General features: G+C 37.3%; 1 protein-coding gene and 1 long non-coding RNA gene across 5 annotated transcripts; both read left to right on the plus strand.

Annotated features, from left to right (window-relative positions):
• The first annotated feature begins 521 nt into the window (after nt 1-521).
• Nucleotides 522-10,702, plus strand: LOC145329682 (uncharacterized). Its single transcript, XR_013883048.1, has 2 exons — nt 522-575; nt 10,127-10,702. It is a non-coding gene; the product is annotated as an uncharacterized LOC145329682 (long non-coding RNA).
• A 616-nt stretch (nt 10,703-11,318) lies between these two features.
• LOC145329665 (uncharacterized) lies at nt 11,319-22,524 on the plus strand. Of its 4 annotated transcripts, XR_013883029.1 has the most exons (3): nt 11,319-11,525; nt 11,667-11,819; nt 21,969-22,075. XR_013883029.1 is itself a non-coding variant. In XM_080174013.1 (2 exons), the coding sequence occupies exon 1, from the start codon at nt 21,213-21,215 to the stop codon at nt 21,678-21,680; it is 468 nt and encodes a 155-aa protein (XP_080030139.1). In that variant the 5' UTR covers nt 20,741-21,212; the 3' UTR covers nt 21,681-21,788; nt 22,281-22,524. The 4 variants fall into 4 exon arrangements, 1 of the variants encoding a protein (XP_080030139.1); XR_013883030.1 differs by lacking the exon at nt 21,969-22,075 and adding an exon at nt 22,281-22,524 and having other exon boundaries at nt 11,319-11,819; XR_013883031.1 differs by lacking the exon at nt 21,969-22,075 and adding an exon at nt 20,198-20,412 and having other exon boundaries at nt 11,319-11,819.
• The last annotated feature ends 2,669 nt before the right edge of the window (nt 22,525-25,193 follow it).

Here is a 25,193-nt window from a genome sequence, read left to right on the forward strand (position 1 = left end):
CTCAATAAGCATAACTTTTTTTGTCTAGGCAAAATTGTAAATAAATTGTTCCAAAATTGCGTATTCCTGGTAAAAGCTGTAGAGTTGTTACGCTTCCTGCTTCGTACCTAACAGTCATAGGAATCATCATGTAATGTTTGGAATCGATAGGACAATTCTATCAAGTCTAAATTAACGAAAAAAGGTAACCGTTACAGACGACGTACGGACGGACCGACTCTTTTGCAAAAATAGGAAACTGTGTACTTTTGTCTTTGGTAGTTTTAAAACAATAACAATAAAGAAAGAGTTGTAATTAAGCTTCCCTGACATCAACCAGGGATTTAAAGGGATGAGACAATGGCCTATAATTTGATGTCGATCCCAAATGATGATACATAAAATTACCCCTGTAGTAGTTTACTATTACTAGTTTCCCGCATTTTCCCCATAGCATTATGGACGGACAGACAAAATGAATTATAGAGTAGATTCGCTATTAGAAACTTAACTATTATATTTAAAACATATATTTTGTTGATCAGATGAAGAATGTTCAGATATAATCCATCCACTAGAGTATCACGATTATCAAGGTATTTATGGCAGGGCTCGGCAGCCAGTGCTTCATTCGCGCTGTAAGCCTCAGTAAAATCAACCTTTTACAATTTTAAAAATCAACTGGAAGTCAAGACCTTATTAAAATCTTTTTTTAACATTCAAAGCATCCAAATGGGTTTTATTTGAGGCTGAGGCGCGGCTGCCGAGCCCTGATTTATAGTTTTGATTTCAAACAATTAATTTTGGATACGAAACAGCGTATAGTGTCCAATGAAATTGACGTCATATAATACAAATGACCGATGATAGGCCAATATAAAATTTACCATTGGTCAATTACAATGTATACTGGCCTAGTATTGGTCATTTGTATTGTATGACGTCATTTTTTATTGAACACTATACGCTAATTCGTTGAGTACTAATAAAATTTAGAGTTTAATATCCCCTCCATCTCTGCTTACATCCAATACAAAGTTGCTAATATGCCAACAAGTTGAGAAGTTATAGTGTAAAAGTATATAGGATAAGAATGGATATAGAATACGTGGATATTGTAAGAGATTCTCGCATACCCTGATTATATGTTTCTCCCAGCTGGCTAATATAACGCCCCCATTTATAACCTTACCCCATCCCCTCCCCATGACCATGGAGGAATGAATTGATTAATATCAAAGTCAACTTAATATAGCAACTTAAGTTGACGACAAAAATTCCCCTGTCATAATATCCAATTATTCTAATATCCATTAGTATAAATAAGTAAAAGGAAAATTATTGTTTGCTTGTTTTTCACGCCAAAGAGTTTTTGTTTACTTTCTAAACATTAAAAATATACATTGTCACGGACAATTTCTGGGACCACATAATTGTACCCATGTAGGTTTTCACCACACCAAGAGATAGGTTAGGTTAGGTTATATTTGAATCCCCCTCCCAGGGGCTATCGACCTATTTTAGTCATTTTCTAAAACCAACTATGAGTGGAATTCCAATGGAATCGTAAAATGTAATGGATGTAGAAAATACGTGGATATTATGACAGTGGAAAAATTGTAAATTAGGTTGCTAACATAGACAACAATTATTGGTCGGTACTTTCATACAGTAGGAGGGGAGGTGATTGGGTTAATATGGTGTATGATAATCTGGTGTAAGCATTAATAAATCCATTTAAAATGTATTATATTTCAATTGAAATCAATTGACTACATTAAAATTTGTTTTTGGCAACTCCCTTCTCAAACGCCTTCTTTTGTATTTTGGTTGATAAGGTTGAAGGTGTAATTCTCACCCCCTCCCCTGCTCCCAAAATAATGGCCGTAAGGTTAAAATCTACAAAGCTAAATTTTTTACCTCCTTACCCAAAATAAAAATAGAATATGTAAATCATAAAACAATAAGCTGAGAAACTTTTTAAGCATGGGTTGCCTTTTTAAAAGAATAAATAGATAAAAAATTCAATATTCAGGATTTGTATGAAAAGACAAATTCAAAACTTAAAATATCTATAAGCAAGTTTTCTCAGCCTTTTCTATTATAAAATATGCATGAAAAAATTCTTTCTATGGAAAGGAATTTCAATTTACTGTGTCGCTATGAATTTTAAATGTAAATTTTGTTTCACATACTAACCACTAAATGAAAATTAGAATTAAAGTTTGCAAGTCAAATTGAAAATAGTAAAATTTGGTCTGTGTGTATTAGTGTAATTTACATACATATATAATGTTAAAATTTTTAAATCTTTATACCCAAGGCCCTTATAAAATAACCTAATAATTAAAAATCTTAATCTTATCAACCTCCAATTCTGAAATGTGAAGTTTTTCTGTAGATAGGGTCGGTCGAACCTTACAGGATAGCTCTCATCATTAATTTAGGCTTATTATAATTGTCCTATCGATTTCAAACTTGACATGGTGATTCTTTTAGTAGTAAGTTTAGAAGGCGTATCAACTCTATACTCGATAACAGAACGTCCAATAAAAACAGGTTGATTTTTAACTTTTTTTGACAAAATTTTTTAAATGATATAATATCCCTATTCATATAATTTTTGGAATTACTTACAATTTTATTTATACATTTATGTCTTGCTTATTTAGGTGTGACACTATACAAGTGTTAATATTCGTTTGTCCTACCGTTTCAGAGCTTTGCTTTTACTGATGTTGTCATCCTTGTTTGAAATGGAATTATCAGTACCTGAACTTTCATATAAAACCAAATGGCTCAAAAGTAGATGAGTATCCACGTGGATATTCTTTTTTTTTGGATATTCAACTACCATAGGGGAAAAGTGTGGATATTCAACTACTCTAGAGCCAAGTGCACAAAAGACAAAGGTCAACCTCTAGAAATTTTAGGTCGACCTATAGAAGCTTTAGGTTGACCGATTTTATAAAGGTATTTGTGGGTTGTACTTGTTTAGGTTGACCTACAGAAAAAATCGGTTAACCTTTAAAAGTTATTTGTGAACTGGGCATAGGGAAATATGCGCGGATACTTAGCTACTATTGGGGAATTCGTGGATACTCAGGTACTATTGTGCCAACCAAATTCCCTTTCTTTGCCATGACAATTAAATTTTAAAAAGATATTAAACAAAATTCAGACTTAAAGGCAAAGTATAAAAAAAAATATTTTACAAAAAAAATCAGTTTTTGTAGGTTTTGTATTACATATCTAACATCCATATCTAGCTAAGCATAAAAAAATATTGAAGCCTCTTGTCCTTTCATCTATAGACACAGTTATCTTTTAGAACTACATGAAATATAATTTTAATATTATTTCCCACAAAACCCAAATTGTGTCAAAATTGTGTCAAAAATGATCCATGTGACGTCATAAAATGAGGGAGTTGAGAAGAGAAGTAAGATGGAAAACGTCAAAAAAAAGATGGATAATCCCTCATTTTTATGACACTACAAGGATGATTTATGAGACGCTTTGTCAAGGTACACAAAAAGTTTGAAAATAGAACAAAAAATACCCCTAATATTTAAAGAAGGACTGGAACAGACCCCCCCCCCCCCCCCCACACACACACACACACCCAACCCCTGATGTACTCATGAGAATCTACATCGTAAAGGAGAACCATAGCGGTTCAACGGTTAGCGATATCCTTCTGTAGAGACAAAAAAAAAGACTTAGACATCCTGTTACTAGCATTTAGCATTATTTATTGCTAGATTCTATTGGCTGTTTAGCGAATCTAGTCTAGTTGGTAGTTTTGCACGAGATACTGAGTAAACTTTTTGATGGAAAATCAACAACTCTAGTATATTGTACATATAGCTTCAAAGCTTTACATTTTACAGTTTGTATCCAGATATTAGAGCAAGCTTAGAACACCCACATTTTTAAAAGCGAAGCTTTTCTATAATTAGGGTAGGTCCGTCCGTGAACACAGTAATAGTGTCTGACTGATTATGACGTAACAAAAAAAATTAGCCAATGAGAGGCCGTTATTGACCAATGGTAAAATTTATAGTTGCCTCTCATTGGCTAATTTTTTTGTTACGTCATAATCAGTCAGACACTATTACTGTTTTCTCCGTCCGTACGTCCGTCCGTAACGGATAGCTTTTTTCCGTTAATTTAGGCATGTTAGAATTGTCCTATCGATTTCAAATTTTGCATGGTGATTCCTTAAGTATAGTTAGGTACGATTTAGAAAGCATAGCAACTCTTTAATCATCACCAAAATGTCCGTACGTCTATTTTAAACATGCTGATTTTTTACTTTTTTAACAACAAATTTTATGTGATCTAATCATCCGATTGATCTGATTTTTGCTATATTGATTCCTGGGACAACAAAGTATAATGTAATAAGCAACTCTATAATCAAGTTTAAAAATGTAAGTATGTCCATAAACATTATCCCGAATCAAGCAGTTTTTCAACAAATTTACTTACAATTTTGCTTTGACTCTTATACATTTATATTATGATTATTCAGTTCTGACACTATGCTAGTGTTAATGTCCGTTTGTCCTACCGTTTCAGTGCTTCGCTTTTATGGATGTTGTCATCCTTGTTTTGTTATTTATATACTTAACGTTTATATTGTGGTTAAGTTTTTATGCTTATTTTCTGGTGTTAATTTGTTCGAATCTTTACTTTTAATCATATTTTCATATTGATAAGCACACAACTAGAGAATAGCACTATAACGGATTTATTATAACCTGGATGTTACGTCAAAGGTTCATGTTCTCTAATAAAGTTAAACGGGCTAAAATAACAATACCCCCAAGCCACATCCTTTACACTATCATTCCCCTGTTACTGAAAGAACAAACTGACCAATACGGGAGTTCCATATTAGCAACCTAAATCGACGACAATTTTTCCCCTGTCATAGCATCCACGTTTTTTTATATTCATTAATCCATAGTAATAAGTTAGTTTGTAATTTAAGCTGGACTTACAATGAATAAACTTTATGTACGGTTAGTACAATTACATTACAGTTTTTAGGAAAGCCAAGTATTGGTCCTAATATTGTAATTCTTATAATAAAGTAACAGGATGTCTATATGTCTATTTATCTGTCTGTATGTTTGAACAGAAGGATCTCGCTAACCGCTTAACCAATATGGTTCTCCTTTACAATGTAGGTCCTGTGATTGTCTATAACTATTTTGGGGAAGGGTACCACCACCCTACCAAGAGAAATCGCCCCTAGAAAAAAAATTACACCTCCCCCCCAAAAAAATACTCGGGGGGGGGGGAGTTAGAATTCGATAACCCAATTTCTTAAGTGCCCCTAGAGGCTGCTCGTACTAAATAATTTGTCTGGTATAAGGATAAAGTTGTAAAAGTGTTCTCAAGGTTATGAAATGCAAAAGGAATGATCTACACTAAATTTTATAATTTGTACATTCGCTTAACATGGGTCACAGAAGAATTTTTAAAAAATCTTTTGGATAATTAAGATAAGATATAATTAAAATAATTATATACTTTTTCCGTGTTTTAGCTATTTTAAAAAATAATTCCTGGTGGGCAAAATATATATAATAATATGTATATTCTAAAGTTTTAATTTTACAGTACACTGTATGTTCTGTACAAATTTAGAATCAAACCTGGGTCATCTTACATAGATATTGCAATAAATACATAGTTTGTCTATAGAGATTAGTATAATTCACTTTACACTCTCTAACTAAGAGTGCAATCACTTCGGGGTTCTTCTAACCTTTGACTACCATAACCTAACCTTCAATAAACATTAAAAATACCTTTATAAAGTTCTTTTGGCATTTCATTTTCAATTTCAGGAATATAACCGCCTTTATAACATCATTCACTTCAGAGGCGTCCAATCCAATGAAAAATGGTTCAAGCATTTTCTAGTCTCCATTTTCCCAAAGTAATTAAAAATCCAACTTGTTATTAAAAGACTCTGAATGTCACTTTGAAGTTTAACCAAAAGTTTTGCTAGCTATATCTGCTCTTCTAATGAATAAAGTTGTTCTTGTTGTATTTATAGTCATAATATATTTTGATAATTCTATGACGCAGCTTCAAATAATTTGATGCGGATACAATTCAAATTTTCATATAATACATATACATACAGAGCTTGTTTTTAAAAATTAATAATCTCTCACATCGTATTTTCATCACCCAGCCAACCCCACTCTAGCCCCAAAAACTACAATAAAGGAAGAGTTACTGTAGACTGGAGTTATTTTTTGAGTTAGGAAGGCTTCATCCTTGCTTTAAGAAAATAGTTTGCTATATATGAAAATATTTTTTATTTTTTCTTATTATTTATTCTATTTGAAATCAGTGGTGTAGCCCTATTTAAAAAACTTGTTGATAAGAGTTGTAAAATTGTTAAAATAATTAAACTGTCATTGTTCTTTCCCTTCCTGTTAAAAATGCACATAAATTCTCATTTTCATAGGGAAAATGACTTTCAGTGCATTTTAATATAAAGTTAAATGTATTGAAAGTTTGAGCTTTACATAAAGTGATATGTGATAGTATTCAATGTTGAAATATTGCAATAGTGCAGGTTATCAAGGATCTAAAGGGATAAGTCAATTGCTAATGAATTGATGTACATCCCCATAATGAAACACAAAATTTTCTATGTAGATGTAGGCCGGGGTTAAAACGGTAGGATACTTACCTGAATGAACTAACGTCGTTATAAAACTTTAGGTTCTAGTGTAACATACTGTCCAATATCCCCTTCATCCTTGGCAGGTTATACTAGCTTTTAAAATCTCATTAGATCATGTATCAGGGATAGGAGGAGTGATAAATAAACATTTTTCTCGTAATTATCCGAATCCGGTGGATAGGAACCGGTTATATAACCTTATAATAGTTATTTCTCGCATCGTATTATAAACTGCTTTCCGCGAATATAGAAATGTACAATCATCGGAAAGCAGTTTATAATACGATGCGAGAAATAACTATTATAAGGTTTTGGCCGGATATCCGGCTGGATACCGGATATTGAAACTATCCGGCAATATAATCTTTTGATGCTGTGAGTATTGGTGCAAAAAATATGACGTAACAAAAAAAATTAGCCAATGAGAGGCCACTATAAATTTTACCATTGGTCGAACCCAGCAAAAGTGTCTGACAATGACGTCAGAAAAAATTAACAATTAATCAATGAGAGACCGCTATATATTTTACCATTGGTCAATTACAGTGAATACTGGCTTTTCATTGGTTAATTGTTATTTTTTTCTGACGTCATAGTTCGACACTTTTACGAGGTTCCCATTGGTCAATAACGGCCTTTCATTGGCTAATTTTTTTTGTTACGTCATATTTTTTGCACCAATACTCACAGCATCTAATCTTTTATATTATACAACAAAAATCCCTGTTAATAATTGGTATAAAGCATTATTTCCCTAATTCTTGTTACTTTATAGCAATAAGGAAGTAACACTTGATTGATATTACAGATTGACGGACTTTCAATGTTGAAATAGTACAGGTTATGCTAGGTTTTAAAATTATAAACTCATATATGTGTCAGGGATGAAAGAAATGATGAATATACATAAATTTATACTTTAAGATAATTAAACCTCCTTTAGGTTTTGTGATGACAATAGTTATTTATCGCATGGTATTATAGACAGCTTTCCGCGGATAGTAAAAGTAAAAACAATAAGATCAATTCCAGTTTTGTTCGGTCCGAGGGACCGAAGGCCCAGGTTAACAAAACTGGTATTATTTTTATGATTCTTATTTAATTATTTGTAGAAAATTATCTGTTATACGATTTTCAGTATGGCTTAGAACCTGTTCTAACCCAACGGATATTAATCGGTTTCGGAGCCATACTGAAAATAGTCTAAAATCGCCATGTTTATCAAATGCTTTGTTAATGTCACTTATTTTCATAACTACTTAATCCTGTTTAGGGTCATTTTATTACTGGTTTTATTGTAAACATAAAAATTACTTTTCTACTGGTTCCCTTAACTTAATTTGTTGCAACACTCTGTAAGAAAATAGCCTTAAATCTTATGTTTTATATGATAAAATTCTTTATTTTGAACAAGGAAAGCGTTCGTCTTAAATTCCCATTAGATTATTTTAATATACATTAACTTTGAAAATACTGCTGTAGAATATTTTATTTCAATCATTTTTGCTGCATTTATTTAATTTCAAATAAGATATTTCCAAAAATTAAAGTCAACCTTAAAATGTTTTAAATAATGTTTTCATTTCTAAAAATGATAGCCTTTTATTAAAGATAGCTTTCCATGGATTTTTATTTTAATATTTGTAGAAAATTAATGTAATATGATGTTATACATATGAACTCTAAAGCTAATAATGTTAGACTAGAAATGCATATAATAAGAAGAACATTGGCTATGTAGATAACTTAAAATCTAGTTTAGATGTACAAACATTCCTTAGATATAAAAAAACTGCGCTACCAGAAAGAAAATTCCAAGTGTCTTTATGGCAGGGCTCGGCAGTCGCACGTCAGCCGCGACTAAGTCTCAAATTTAGACTTATTCTTAAGCTTTGAAATTTTGTTTTGAAAAGAAGGGTTGCTATATTTGGGCCAGGATTAGACGACCATCTGATTTTAAAATTTTTAAAATTGTAAAATGTTGATTTCCATGAGGCTTACAGGCGGATGAGGCTCGGCTGCCTAGCCCCGCTTTATGGGAATTCACTAAGAGGTCAGACTGATTGATATGTTGTTACAAGCAAAAAAGCTTTTTGAGATGAAGTAAAAAGTTTCTCATGTAATACTTCCTTCTTATTTTTCACAGATTTTACTTTTTTTGATAAAATGTGAATGAAGAAGTCTAAGAAATCAAGTATTAATATATTTTGGTATTTTAAAGAACAAATTACAGTTTTTTTTAAAGTATTGAGTTTGTTTGTTTCCCATAAGATCTCGAAAACGGCTGAACCATACATTACACAATATTCAGGGAAGTTTACTAATATTCCAAGGAAAGTTTGTGGCCATTCGCCTTTTTGGGAGGGGCGTCGAAAATAATATCCCCTCCCCCCCCCAAAAAAAAATTTTTTTTTTCTTTCAAACGATAAATAAATAGGGGGAGGGTGGAACCCTACAACACCAACTCCAGGGCAAAGTCAAAAGTTTGAGAATTTAGTCCATACTATTTTTTATACATTATGATTTTAAAAAATCTCCAATCTTAAGTTGGCAATAGGCAATGGTATAAAACTTGTTACATGTAGTACAAAGAGATATAAGGAAAATATCTGTTTCCAATACACAGAGTACTAGGGCTCGTAGGGCTCGGCAGTTTCATATCTATAGGTCGGCCCGTTTTTGGATCATTAAAATATTTTTTTGGCTGGGGGAAATCATATATGCATGCATTATCCCGGCAATTTTCTTTTCTCAACAAAAATTCAGCTTGGCAGCTGCGTTTTCTAACTGGCTGCTGATTTTTAAACGAAATTGCGGATGCCGAGCCCTGCAGAACATTGCATCCAAACAGTCAAACAAATTGTATAATAGATTTGCCTGGATAAAAAAATGGATTTTGAAAATTCATCAAAGATACCATATCATTAATTGTCTTATTGAAATTTCTGTTAAAGGTCAAATCTAATGGCTTTAGATTGTTTTTAAATGGCAATATTTTTGGCTTTCTTATTATTTGTTAAACAATTTAAAAACATAAAATCATTATAATTTTGATGAAAACTAAAAATTGAGCCAGTCTAATAAAAACTCTCACATACTATCAGTGATCATGAGAACTAAAGCTATCAATGCCACTTGTAACACATTTACTGGACATATAAACTATTACAAATACAAGGAGGATAATATTCCAGGGTGCATAGCACAGTTTAAGTAAAAATTTTATTTTGCCGTTTTTTTGTTTGCCTAAACAGATATTACAGTACCTAATGAAAAACTGTTTTGTCCCAATCTTTTTTGACAGCAAAAACTAAAAATACCTTTTAAGATCATATTTGGGGGGTTGTTTAAAGTTTATAAACACATATGATAGTAATGTGGTTTTAAAGGTTTCACTGTTTATTTCAATAAACTATCATATTTTTTCAGATGGAGACGAAGTTGCTGTGTAAACAAGAAAATCATCCAACATTCAAAATGGTTACGTGATTGAATAGGCGTCAAAATCAAAATGGCGCCAAAATCAAGATGGCGGCCAAATGACCAATTAAAAATGGCGCCAAAAGACTTCAAATATAGAAAGAAATTCTTTCTTGCTTGTTTTAAATTTTGAATGAAATTAAATACAAAGCATGTTTTATTGAAATTAATAAAAAAAATTATTTTGGCCAGATAAAGTTGCCTATATGTACTATAAAACACATCAGTTTAATACATAATTTGTTTTCACTGGTCAATTTTCCAATAATTGAGTACTAGTAATTTTCTACATAAACATTAACCATGCACACTTTAAGTACCAAAAAAATAATTTTAATGTTAAGGCATCAAAAAAATTCTGTAGAATTACAAATTAAAAAATAATAGTAACATAATTTAACAATTTTTATATGGAAAAGTTGAATTTATTTTTCAAGCTTTCATAAAAAGTAATTAATTTGTTAAAATCATACAGTATGTATAATCAATATGTTAATTGAAATAAAATTGAAAGTGAAATATTAATTTTCTTTTGTTTTCACATACTTTAAAATTCTAAAATAATGATTTAAAGACCAAATCATTTTTTAAAAAGTGCAAATTACTACAGCTTATTAGAAACGAATCTTTTTTACAATTAAGGTCAATATTGTTAGAATTTCCTGACCTAATTACTTTTGTTCAATATCCAGAAAATAAGGATGACAACATCAATTGAGGCGAAGCCAAAAAAAACAGACGATAGGATAAATGAAAACATTGACACTTGAAGGGTGTCACTTGTAAGAACTTAATTAGCATAAAATTTATTTTTAAGCCTTAACAAAGTGGTTTATATATTTGTTACAAAATTGCGTAAATACAGGAAACTGTTTAAAATTATACTTACATTTTAGGACTTCATCATAGAGATTCTTTGCTCGATGTCCTAGGAATCATATTACCAAAAATCAGATGTATAGTTAATACAACATACAGACAACATAAACAATATCTTTGCTTTCATTAATAAGCGAAATAAATCTAAAAAGAAATTTGGAGGGTAGATTAGATAAAAAGGTCATCAATTCTACTAGCCCGCTCACCGACTGTGGAAAATCAAGTATAGGTTTCGTGATTTTTCTGCTTCGCTTTTGAGGAAATTGTGCAGTCCAATCTAACGGCTGTCCATTTTTAGGTCGAGCCAGAACAGAAGGTTGCTTTCAGTCTACTGCGGCAGATATTATAAATAATCGGTCTGTTCTTTCTTTTTTCCAATCATTCAAAAACAAAACTTTTTTCAGACCGTCTATCTATAATGTCTGCCGGCTCTTAAGAGAAATCTAGGCTGGCACTATCCAATATACAGGTAGAGCTGCCATTTCTCTTTTACTGTACCTTAACCCTTAAAGTATATAAAATACAGGATGGGAAAACTAAGGCTGGTAGCTAGGATAAAGTTTTAGGTTTCAACTAATTTATTAAACATATTAATATTTAATTATTTTAGCAAACCAACATCAACCTGCCCCCTACTTCCACGACCTTGATACTTGCAGAAACAAATGCCCGGACAACCACAGTGGTAACCCGGGATACTGGAAGACCAGAGGCTGGAAAGAACAGGACAGCAGATTTGAAGAACACACTGTATAAACAGCAGGTACAAAATTTATTCCAGCAAAGTGCCTAGAAGTCTTTGTGTCTGTCTGTTAACAATATCTATCTTAGCCAACAATTTGACTTTGACATTGATGTTGATATAAGATCTTGGATACTGTGCCATACCTGGAAAAACTCCTGACCATACAGCTTGGTCTAATTTAGCTCTTAATAATTGAGGGCACATCCAAACTTTACCCCCCGGTACTTGTTCACAAGGCCACTTAAAACCCCCCCCCCCTTATTTCCTCCGGTACTTGTACTTTACAAGACCCATCCCATTATTAGCTTCAATGGTTCTGTTCAACCGGAACTTAGAAAATAATAATCACCAATAAAAAACAAAAGGGTAGTATATAGAAATATAATAAAACCATCCATAAGTGGTAAATGAGGGAAGTTTTCATTACAAAACCGCCCGGAGCAATTACACGCTCAAGGCATAACACCCTTCACCTACCCTCCATTAACCACCCCACCCCTCCACAAAATACACGTTCAAAATCCGACTCTGCGACTGTTGTGAACCGGCGGCCTAAAACCGTCAGAGTTTTAGCCAAAAAACATAAACTCAACACCCCGTTTGAATTACGCGCCAAAAAACTCCTTAAAACAAAAAAAGCGCTACTTCAACGGAAAAAACCGGTTGACCGCAACTCTAGGCCTGTCGTTTCTTCACGCAGGTCCAGTGTTAGTCGCACCCCCCCAGGCCAAAACAGCCACCACCGTAGCCCATCCCCGTCACCTATCCGAGGATTCCCTACACCCCCTGCAGCTCCCCAATTACTTGCAGCCCCCCACCTACCCTCCTCACCTGTTGATCCATTGATAACATTTCCCGTTACACATCCGTATAACGGCCTTTCACCACAAACCCCCACAACCCCTACAGATACTGAAGAGTTTGAGCTAGCCCCACAGCAACTAGATTGGGATAATTATTCCCCCATACCATCCTTTCAAAAATCAGCTTCAATTCTTGAAGAAGCTCTGGAACAACTCTATTCTGAAGATTTACAGAAAGAGGTTCAGGACGAGGTTTTTTATAACCCTGAACAGTTCCCGTTACACGACCACCTCCCAGGCTCAGCTTATAACGCTTCCACATCGACACACAATATTAGTGTCGATCTATCTACGCTTTTTCCAGCGCAGACCCCAACCATGACTGATGAGGCAACCAAACTCATCATCGAATGCGATGAGTGCATGATGATAGACGAAGACTGTCAGGGCATCATAAATAACCCTGACAGGTTTAGCATTGAAAAGCTAGACAATAGTCTATCATTATTGGAAGAAAAAGCCTCGTCAATTCGCCACATCATAGCTTTCTTTCGCAACAGCCCAGACCCAAGGGTCACCGAAGTTGATGTAAACAAAGCACTACAGCTACGTTTAGCAATGCGCTCGAAAATCGAATTCATTCATGAACATCGTACGTCACGATTGAAAGCCCAATCAATTACGACAACTGCTGCTCCAGCAGTACCTCTCTCTACCTGTTCTGACGACTCGACTACCACTTCAGCAGTCGGATCCGAGGCAGGTACCTTACCATGTGACAGGCAAATAACTGCGCCTCCAGCAGTTACGGCTCAAGCCACAGCTGTTCCTGCAGCAACTACGCTCCAGCATACAGCCCCCATCCCCAACCGCATAAATCCTACGACATACGCGGTGAAGCAAGCAAGGGTAAAACAAAAAAGGGACCCTCTGCTTGTGGAGCTTGACGACCTCTGCGAAAAATTCACTGATCTTAAAACCACCGAAGTTAAGCAGTTAGGTCAGTTCAATAAGCTCAATGCTCAATTTAAAGAGCTAATTGAGAAAGCACAGCGTACCTTACAGAAAGCCAAAACCTTATGTGAGGACGCAATGGTTACTGACATGGAGCAAGATGCAACAGCATTAGATGCCCAGTCGACCATGCTTGAAACCGAGATATCCAGCGTGGAATCCTTCGTTGAAAGTTTGAGAACCCGATTTGGGGTACCTATCTCAGGACACTCTTTCAATCAGCGGTCATCTAACATTCCTATCCCTCACTTTTCTGGGGCTAAAACGGATAAATTTGACCTATTCACGTTCCAAAAGAAGTTCCAGATTTACATCGACTCAATGCCTTCGATAGCAGAAGTCGAAGCGTTAGAAATCCTGAAGGAAAAATGCCTGCAAGGCAACGCACAGATGTTGTGCTCAGCCGAAAAAAACATTAAGGCTTGTATGAAGCAACTGTCGTTCCACTATGGCAGTAAAACCAGCATCATAGCCAAACGCAAGGCTAAAATCATGGAACTTGGACCATGCCCAAAATACAACTGGGAACAGCAGATTACCTGGATGGTAAAACTCCGTTCATTACTTGCTGATACCCAGGAGTTTGCAAAAGAGAACGATGCGGAGCAAACTCTGTATCACGGCAAAACAGATATCGCCAACTCCGTGCTGAACCTTCTCAAAGGCGACTACTTTAAGGAAATGTCAAAAACGTTCCTCAAAAGCGCTGATGAAAATGGAGAGGAAGATGGGCAGTATTGCTATGAACAGCTTCTCCTCTTCCTTGATTGTGAGCTACGCCAACTCCAATACCAGCTTAATCAGCATGAAGGAGCATCCCTCCATACTGGCACCACAACCTCTGTTGGAAACAATGCCAACACGAGCAGTGGTAGCTCCGGCAATAGACAGCCACACCAGACTGGTAACAACCCTGGTCAGAAAAACTCGAACCGGAGTAAACCAGCCTCGAACACTTACACGGCTTCAACTTTCAATGCATCAGAGGAGCCAAAACAACGCTTTAAAGGCAAGACTGTTGACAAGTCGGCTAAGACGCAAACCCCGCTCTTAGCATATACAGGCGCATCTTCAAAGCCCGTATTGACTGATTGTGCTCTTTGTCAAAACAAACATACATATTTGTTTGAATGCAACGTGTACATCAACACACCGCACAAGGAGAAACGTAAACTCCATGGCAAGACAAAAGCATGTCACAGGTGCCTCAGGATGGACGCCAACGTTAATTTTGAAAACATTGACGAGTGGTGGAATCATCACAAAAATAACTGTCGCACAACCTTTTACTGTCAAACCGACAGTTGCCAGTACGCGTCACTCCACCGTGTACAGAAACACATACTTGCGTGTTCTGTTCATACCGAGCAGAACAAGCGTCGCCTGGACGACTTCCGCAAATCCTTGCCAAAGGACATGCATATAACCTCTGGCAATTTACTGTTCATGGATAATATCACCATGAATCTCCAAACCTCCGACTCCTCACCTGAAGATTCCGGCCCCAACACCTTTCCTGATGTTCCCGCCCCTGGCATCTTCATGTGCCAAAATGTTCCTGACCCCTCGGGGAACCCGCTATTCGTGTTTTACGACAGCGGGTGCGGTACTGCAGCAGTCTCAGCCTCAGCGGCTATAAGACTAAACGCGTCGGAGCACCGCCCAGGACCGACCCTCATGAACGTAGCAGGCGGTAAAGTTGTCCACTTACCCTATGGAAGTGACAAGTTTACACTGCCCGTTGACGACAGTTCTATGTCTGCGACCATAATCGCCGCAAAGATGGACACATTAACGGCTCCGTTTCCCAGATGGGAACTCAACGAGCCGTACAATGACCTTGTTGCACATTACAAGGGTCATGAACTCCTACCAACTGTACCCGATGTCATTGGAGGAGGCCAAGTCGACATTATTCTCGGGATCAAGTACAACTACTTGTTCCCAATGCGCATATGCTCATTACCCTGTGGCCTGTCATTGTACAGAAGCCCACTCAAGGGTGTCAATGGCCACACAGGTGTACTTGGTGGACCACACAAGGCTTGGGCTAAAGCAGCTGAGACGGTAAATTTCGTGGGTGCTGCGCTATTCTTCACTCACGAACTGTCTGCATATCGTTACACCACTGAATCACTTTTCAACAGTGGCAAAAATTGGTGTGCAACTGACCCCAAAGATGATACCTTCCCACATCTCCGTCCAATCACTGTAGAGGAAACTACAGATGAGGACACTTCGCTGGATGTTCATACATACAGCTCAAATATCCAACATGTCAAAACACATGAAAGGAAATTCCTCGAAAGTGAAGACATTGGCACACAAGCACCTTACCGTTGTATAGGATGCCGCGTCTGCAACGATTGCAAAAACGGCGATATCCTGGAGGCAACTTCTCTCAAAGAAGAAGCCGAACAATTCCTTATCAAAAACTCGGTTAAGTTCAAACCGGACGAAAAACGGATCGTAGCAACCCTCCCTTTCATTGCTGATCCGGTTAAGGAGTTGCAACCCAACAGAAATAGGGCCCTCAAAGTCCTGGAGTCACAGTTGCGAAAACTCCAAAAAGATCCTGAGGCAAAACTACAGGTATTGGCATCACATGACAAGCTAGCATCTAATGGCTACTCATGTGACATTGACGACCTGTCCACTGAGGAAAGAGCTTTAGTAGACAACCTTCCAGGAGAATATTACCTCCCTTGGCGCTTCGTCACTAAAGAGAACTCAATCTCAACACCTGTGCGTGTAGTCTTCGACGCATCTGCGACGACTTCCTCAGGTAAAAGCTTAAATGATGTCTTGGCAAAAGGCACCAACAAATTGGAAAAGATCCTAGCTTTGGATCTCAACTTCAGAGCAGGCCCGCATGCCTTCGCATGTGACATACGGATGGCTTACAACCAAGTCAAGTTGGAACCATCTGATTTCCGCTGGCATAAATACTTATGGGTCGACAGTCTTGACCCCAGTGGCACTGTCAGAACACGTATCATGCGCACAATCATCTACGGTGTTAAACCCTCTGGCAACCAAACAGCAGAGGGAATTGAACAGGTAGCTCAGTATGTCATGGACAACTTCCCTGAACACACTGCAGGTGCCCAGGTCCTCAAAACTAAAACATATGTTGATGATACCTCTGATTCAACAGACTCCGCAGCTGATCTGGATAAACTTATTGCTGGAGTTAAATTCACACTTGACTTAGCAGGCATGAGTGTTAAAAGCTTCGTCAGATCTTCAGCTGTACCTGAAGATACCGTGTCCAGTGACGGAATACATGTCGGATACCTCGGCTATCGCTGGGCACCACTAGCCGACACCATCAGCTTGGATGCAAAACCGTTGTCATTTGGTAAGACAAAACGAGGGAAAAGACCTCCACCAGTAGAAGGCAGCCTTGAAGAAGCTCTTCTACCTAACTTTACCAAAAGAACCATTCTGTCGCAAGTTGCTTCAAACTTCGACATCCTTGGGTTATGCACCCCTGTGACTGCTAAATTCAAAGCAGATTATCACGACCTCCTTTCATATGCCACTGGTTGGGATGATGGGCTCCCAACCAAGCTGCTCATCACCTGGGTGGCCAACATTGAAACCATGCAACAACTTGCATCGGTTTCATATCCACGGTCAGTGATCCCGGCAAACTCTCAACCCAAAGTTGATCTGTTAGTATCTGTTGATGCTAGCCAAAACATGGCAATTGTATGTGTGCATGTTAGATCAACATCTCTCTCAGGAGAGGTCACTGTCCGTTTAGCAGCTGCTAAATCCAAGATTGTGACCGGCTCCACAATCCCTCGAGCAGAGCTCAGGGCAGCTGTTGTAGGCACCATTCTTGCAACAACTGTCGCAAAAAACCTCAAGAACAAGGTTGACAATGTCACCTTTTTTACAGATTCCAGTGTTGTCCTGTCTTGGCTTCATCAAGACGCGCGACCACTCTCCCTTGGCGTGCGCAGCTGTGTAATCGAAATTCGAAGGTTCTCTTCCCCTGATCAATGGCGTCATGTTGAATCTGAAAACAACATCGCAGATCTTGGGACTCGTTTCCTTGCCACTATCAAGGACATTGACTCTAACTCAGAATGGCAGAATGGCAAACCCTGGATGTATCTCGACTACCAGGACATGCCAGCCAAATCCTTCAAAGACCTCAAGCTAACAATGGAGGCAAAACAGGCCGCTGCCCAAGAGGTTAGAATCCTTCACAGTGATTCAAAATCACCTCAGGAAAGGACAGCTGAGATAACAAAGTTTTCAGGTTATCTCTATGACCCGTGTAAACGGTCCTGGCCTAAATCTCTCCGTGTCATTGCCATTATTAGAAAGTTCTGCTTCTTTGATTTCAAATCATATCGCAGTAAGACGAAGGCAAAAGCTGCACAACTCACCACAAGGGTTGTCCAGCTATCGGACGAGGAAATCCAGACAGCTGAGAATTACTACTTTAGGCTAGCCACCAAAGAGATAATCAAGTTCTCCAGCTCAAAGGCCCACGGCAACAATGTCGTCTCCGATGATGGGATCATAAAATACAATGGTCGTATTGTCGAGGGAACAAACATTGAAGATGTTGACAATATCATGCCAGATTTGTCTCCGCTTCATTTCGTTAGACCAATTGTTGACCGTCATAGCATAATAGCATACTCCATTATGCTATATGCCCACCAAGAGCTCGCACTACACAGAAATGTAAATGCAACACTCTTAGAGTCTAGGCACATTGCCTACATTCTCAATGGCAGAGATCTTTCCAAGGAGATTCGAGCAGCTTGCCCACACTGTCGTAGGTTTAAAGCCAAGCTTTTAGAAGCTGAAATGGGACCAATCCACCAAAACAGGTTGACCATTGCTCCTCCGTTCTATTACTGCCAACTTGACCTCATGGGTCCCTTCCTGGCCCACTGTGAACACAACCACAGGTCCTCAGTCAAAGTCTGGGGCCTAGTCTGTAGAGACCCAGCTTCTTCTGCTACTGCTTGTTATGCTATGACAAAGTATAACACAGACGCCTTCCTACAGGCTTTCCAACGGTTTGTTCATCGGTACTGTTACCCCAAAAAGGTGTACATCGACCCAGGTGCACAACTTATCAAAGGCGTAGCAAAGTCAGAATTTTCCATGGCTGACATTACCAAAACACTGAATGGAAAAAGCTGTAGCATCGAATACGAAATCGGTCCTACCGCTGCACACAATTATCAGGGATGTGTGGAACGCTCTATCAAGGAAATTAAAACCTTGTTCAATGCAACATTCAATGGTCTTAAATTGGATGTTATGTCATATGAAACTGCGTTCTCATACATTGCCAACGAGATAAACAACATGCCAATCTGCACTGTATCCAGGACTGAGGATATAGGTCATGCAGACCTCATCACTCCAAACCGTCTGATACACGGCAGAAATAACAGGCGAGCACCCACTGGGCCAATGAGGGTAGAACAACCCTCCCGTCTCCTGGAACAGATGGAGCGCCTCTACCAATCATGGTGGCAAATCTGGCTGTATGAACGTCTCCCAGATTACATCCCAAGGCCAAAAAAGTTTGGCAAAACAGGTCCACAGCCTAAAGAGATGGATATTGTTGTCTTTCTCCGTGCCCCAGATGAGTTAATCGGGGACCAACTTTGGCGCCTTGGCCAAGTGTTACACCTCATCACTTCCGATGATGGTATTGTTCGTCAAGTAATTATTCGTTGGCGGAAACACTGGAGAGAAGAGTTTCATGAAACCAGAAGAAGTGTCAGGCACATTGCTATTCTCTTCTCCGAGGACGAGTTATCGTTAGTTGACCAAATCAGGTCCGCGTCTTCCCAGTGTGACAAGTCATACCTCACCGAACAAAACCACATATAATACCTCATAAAACAACATGGCTGAAATTGCCACTAAATAGCAAATGAGTACTGGTCCCCAGAACTTACTGCTTTTCTCTTCAAAAAACACGGCTGTAATTGCCACTAAATAGCAAATGAGTACTGGTCCCCAGAACTTATTGCTTTTCTCTTCAAAAACACGGCTGAAACTGCCACTAAATCGCAAATGAGTACTGGTCCCCAGAACTTATTGCTTTTCTTCTTCAAAAACACGGCTGAAGCTACCTGAAAACTGCTTGCTCCTGCCTTAATTTTACATTCAAATAACCTTGACAAAACCAATCATGTTTGTACCTAACGGTGATTTTTTTACTTTACTTGGCACAAACAAGACTTCTTGCTTTTTCATCGTCACTGATGTTTTAACAGCATTTTATCATTAAAGTAATTTTAACTCTTCAAAACACAACTACCACACTATGTAGTAATGTACTTTTAATCATTTCAACCTCATAACAAACCTAACTACAGCGCTGTTTACGGCGTTGTAGCTTAATCATTTCATAACCAAACGGTGGGATTGTAATTATCTCCCAGTTGAGCAGAACCGGAGTGTTACAACATCCATGGAAGCGACATTTAGTATTATTATAATTTAATTTATCCCTATATATTATGTAAAAAAAACTATTGTATCCCTTTATCGACACTACCGCGTCTAACAAACATTTTTTTGTTTTAGTCACGATGGATTCCAACAACAGAACCATCAAAGAAGCTACCCTAGAGTCATATAAAGCCAAAAAGAAAAGGTCAAAGGTGGTCCAGACTTCAGCTTACGCAAAGCTGGCAATAAATGAGGAACATTCCATTGATAAGCAACTCTATGATGAGATTACCAGTGATGGTATGGTAACACTTCTGCTGGAGGAAGCCCAAACGGCCCAAAAAATCAATGCGGTCAGAAAAACGATTGATGAACTCCAGCATAAAATATACGATCTCTCGGACCAAATCGAAGCCACTGACGAAACAGGAGGCAATTTCACACCTGGCGAGGAAGATGATATACCTACACCAGAGTGGACCAACAAAGGCACCTTTTGTGAAACAACACGATACATCCGGGAACAAGTCGTCAAGAGAGCAAAGTTCCAACTACTTTCAAAAATGAAAGTCCCAGACGAGGATAGGACTCCCCCTCCATTACCTGATGACTTACTGGAAGAAATCGACAATCTTGTGGGATACACGTCGAGAAACAATACAGAAAAACTGTATACTCAAGCCATCGATGTTGATCTTATCCGGCAGCTAGTCGGACCAGATCATGCAAAAGCCCGAAGGTACCAAAGATTGTTTACAGACACTATGTACATCAATCACCTTATAGCCAAACGAAAAACCCTTGAGGTACATCTGGCAAGATTGGAGTATACAGCTGCCCAAAAAAAGTACCTGCATCGAATGAAAACCGTGGAGAATATGGATGCCTTCATCAAGACCATCCCCAAATATCACACAAATCGTTTATTTTGCAGAAAAAAGACGTGTAAAGACTGTAAACATAAGTCCAACCCAACTTTGGCTACTTATGGTCTACAGAAAAAATCTTCAAAAATCCGTAATCCGGCACCGAAACCATCACAGCGCCAAAGATCACCATCCACAGAAAGACCACCACGGCGCCAAAAATCACTGTCTCCAGAGCATCCCTAAAAAAGTTGCGGGTCGAAGTTTTTGACTTGGCCACTAAAATGGGCCCAGCCGCCGAGGCCTACAGAGCAGCTTCAGACCCAGCTTGGAACCAGTCCAAGAAGCTTGTCCCGTGGCGCAGAGTATCTGACAACAGGATAAAAAAGCTAAAAAAGCTGTTAAAGAAGGCCCGGGAAGAAATCCGCTATTTGAGCTACCAAGGGGATATGTTCCTGCTCCTGCTAGACCAGTCAAACCTGGATCTGGCCGATCTGGCTGTAGCCAAGGAAGTGGCTCAAGCCTACAAAGAACGGGCGCAGAATGCCATTCAGCAGCGGGACCGGGCTGAGGCTAGAGCCCGCCTGGCCGAATACCAGGCTGAAATGGACACGTCTCACTACGAAGACCAACTGTCAGTTGCCAACAACTCTAACGCCAGAATGGAGCAAGAAAGTCTGCAATTCCAGCAGCAACTAGCGGCCCTTAGTATGGACAACCTGCAGCTGCAGTTTCAACTGCTGAAATTGTAATTTTTGTCTACCAAATTCTATATTTTTTCAGATACAAGGGTATAAATTAAAATAAAAAACACACAAAGTTAAACAATGAAATGAAATAGCTACCTAATCAAATTGAAAGTAGGTCCAATACTGTAAAAAATACCTTAATATTGTAAGGTATTGGCTTCAAGACCGGTTTGTGTCGCCCTTTCCCACTAACAAAATATTGTAAAATATGCAGTGGTCTGTTTGCAACCCTATGTTCTTTTCTTTCCTCCCCGGAGTGTGCAGTCCAATCTAACGGCTGTCCATTTTTAGGTCGAGCCAGAACAGAAGGTTGCTTTCAGTCTACTGCGGCAGATATTATAAATAATCGGTCTGTTCTTTCTTTTTTCCAATCATTCAAAAACAAAACTTTTTTCAGACCGTCTATCTATAATGTCTGCCGGCTCTTAAGAGAAATCTAGGCTGGCACTATCCAATATACAGGTAGAGCTGCCATTTCTCTTTTACTGTACCTTAACCCTTAAAGTATATAAAATACAGGATGGGAAAACTAAGGCTGGTAGCTAGGATAAAGTTTTAGGTTTCAACTAATTTATTAAACATATTAATATTTAATTATTTTAGCAAACCAACATCAACCTGCCCCCTACTTCCACGACCTTGATACTTGCAGAAACAAATGCCCGGACAACCACAGTGGTAACCCGGGATACTGGAAGACCAGAGGCTGGAAAGAACAGGACAGCAGATTTGAAGAACACACTGTATAAACAGCAGGTACAAAATTTATTCCAGCAAAGTGCCTAGAAGTCTTTGTGTCTGTCTGTTAACAATATCTATCTTAGCCAACAATTTGACTTTGACAGAAATAGCTATGAATTCAATAAATAAATGTATGTTTGACTTCAACAAAATGTTTGTTTTGTTATTCACAGCAATCTTAAAGCATAAAAAATACACCTCCCATTTATGATAAACAATATCACCCTCTTATTTAGATTAGAATCATTTTCGAAAAGTTTGATTAAAGATACTTTGTATACAGCCCAATTAAGTTTAAAGCTTACCCCAAAAATTGTTTTGACTAATGAATGGCAGAACAAGTTTATAAACTTTAGGAGTCAGTAACATCTATAGTCTAAAGTACTCTCCCTAATTCACTAATACTATATAAAAGTAACAGTGTGTCTGTTTTTTTGTACCAAAGGATCTCGCTAACCGCTGAATCGATATGGTTCTTCTTTACAATATAGCTTCTCATAAGTAAAGTAGGGGGGGGGGGGGGCTTTCATAGGTCCTGAGAAGGTTTACAAATATTTTAAGGGAGGGAAACACCACCCTTGAAGAGAAATCGCGCCCAATGCAAGTGCTCATAGAGGCCTCTAGGAGCGTAAACGCTAGTATATAATACACTTATTTCTTTCTATAATAAAATTGCCCCACCAAAAACAAGAAATTTAATATATATTAATATAAAGAGAAAAATTTTGTATTGATATATTATACACTGAGTTTTTTTTCCCCAAATGATAAAATAATTCTATTAGAACCTAATGATTTTCTTAATGTCAATAAATTCATAAGACAAACTGATGTATGTTGTGATAACTCAAAGAAAAGTTTCGCTTTCAATAATCAGAAATTAATCTGTCAAAATTCTAAACTTTTGTGAATTTATAAACCAAAGTTTTAGGAAAAACTGAAAAATTTACATATTACTAACGATGTAAATTTGATACATGGATATAACTTATTCAGAGTAAATTTGTAAATCATTTTCTAAAAAGAAATCAGAATTGAACGAAAAACTGAAATGAAGGTTGAGATATTTCTTGCAAGTTTAGTATTCCCTTTACAATAATGACAGAATAGATTGACTATTTTGTTATTATTATATTGTACAAACAATTTTTTAAAATTTTTCTTTTATTCTTCAAATTTCCCAGGAGGGATAAGACAACAAAAATGAAATAAAAATCTATTATAGTTTGTTAATTTTTTTTGATTATATAATAATTAATGTACAAGTATTTAGTATAGATATAAAATACAGACAACAACCTGCCCCAATAGTTGAGACCCTTTTCTGTTCTTGGATGTATTGCTGGCGGTATTAGCTGATTTCAAAGACCCAATACAAAATTTGGACAAGGTAGTCCCTATATAAAGTATCTGTACGTCTCAGCGTCTATGACCGTTGTCATTCTTATTACTGTATTATACAGCATTGTAAAGTTATATTTATATAAGGACACATACATACTTGACTAAAAATACTGCAATGTCCACTGCACTCAGGGATATTTAGGGATAAGACAATAATAGGATAAAACCAAGTTACCCTTTCTGTAGATTAGATATATTGGTTAAAATCAATCAATCAATCATCAATCAAGATTTAATTAAAGTACCCACTAAACGAGAGGGAATACGTATTTTAATATTTGGCCCGGGAACATGTACAATTTACAGTCAAATGTCCCCTCCAACCCTGTACTGTACTGCTACTCTTTGTACAATATTCTAGTACATATATACAAGTAGGATTAATATGGATATATATTATAGATTCACATATATAGAGTACTAGATTTTACTTTCAGAAACTGTTTATGTATTTTCCCTAAACTTTAAAGTCTTGGATTAACACTGTTAAATTAATCTACACCTATTTTTTTTCCTCACAATGTTAACTAGCATTATATGACTACTCTATCCACTTTGCGTAAGAAGGTGCTTTGACTTCCTTGTCAGAACCTAAATTGGGACATATTGCATTTCATTACCCTAGGTTAGGTAACTTAATTTCACTTTTCAATAAAATTTATAAAAGCAAACTTGTTCAAAATTTTAAATAAATAATCTTTGCTTTTCTTGTCATGAAAATGCGGTAACTCCTAGGGGATGAAAATTGAACTTGAAATTTTCAAATCTAATTTTCTCAAAAACCGCTGCATTTTAAATTTTATTGAAAATTGAAATTAAGTTACCTAACCTAGCGTAATGAAATGCACTATGTCCCAATTTAGGTTCTGACACAAAAGTCAAAGCACCTTCGAACGCACTGTGTATTGTTTGATATAATAAGAACACAAAAGTTAGACAGGGACAATCATTGTCCTTCCCTCCCTTACCTAATCTGGGCGGGATTCTCCTTCGATTTTAATTGATCATCTAGAGAACCCAAGGGCATCCTCCGCTTGTAATGGGATGTAATACTCTTACGCCCACTAGTGGATATTAGGTTGAGTAACATCCAACAGACAACCAACCCTTTGATTGCACGACCTTTGTCTAAGAAGTCCTAACTGTGCCTGGTTAGTCTCTCTAACTCTAACTATTTATGTCGCGCACGTGACATAGCAGTTGTAGGTACCATTATTAACGTCTTTAGTTATAACGTGGTGTCAGGCCGAGATTCGAACCTATCACCTCCACGACTACAAGCAGATACGCTGCGAGTTGAGCCACGGTTGCGGGATTAAGCTAATACTCTTTTCCCCTCACTCTATCTGGTGTGTATTGGACATAAAGTCA

The sequence above is a fragment of the Acartia tonsa genome, chromosome 10, assembly GCF_053477335.1.
Source record: "Acartia tonsa isolate MP-2025a chromosome 10, ASM5347733v1, whole genome shotgun sequence".
In the NCBI taxonomy this organism is placed as follows: domain Eukaryota; kingdom Metazoa; phylum Arthropoda; class Copepoda; order Calanoida; family Acartiidae; genus Acartia; species Acartia tonsa.

What these genes read in the sequence shown, in the direction of transcription:
- LOC145329665 (XM_080174013.1), top strand. Translation starts at nt 21,213, where the DNA reads ATGGGCCCAGCCGCCGAGGCCTACAGAGCAGCTTCAGACCCAGCTTGG.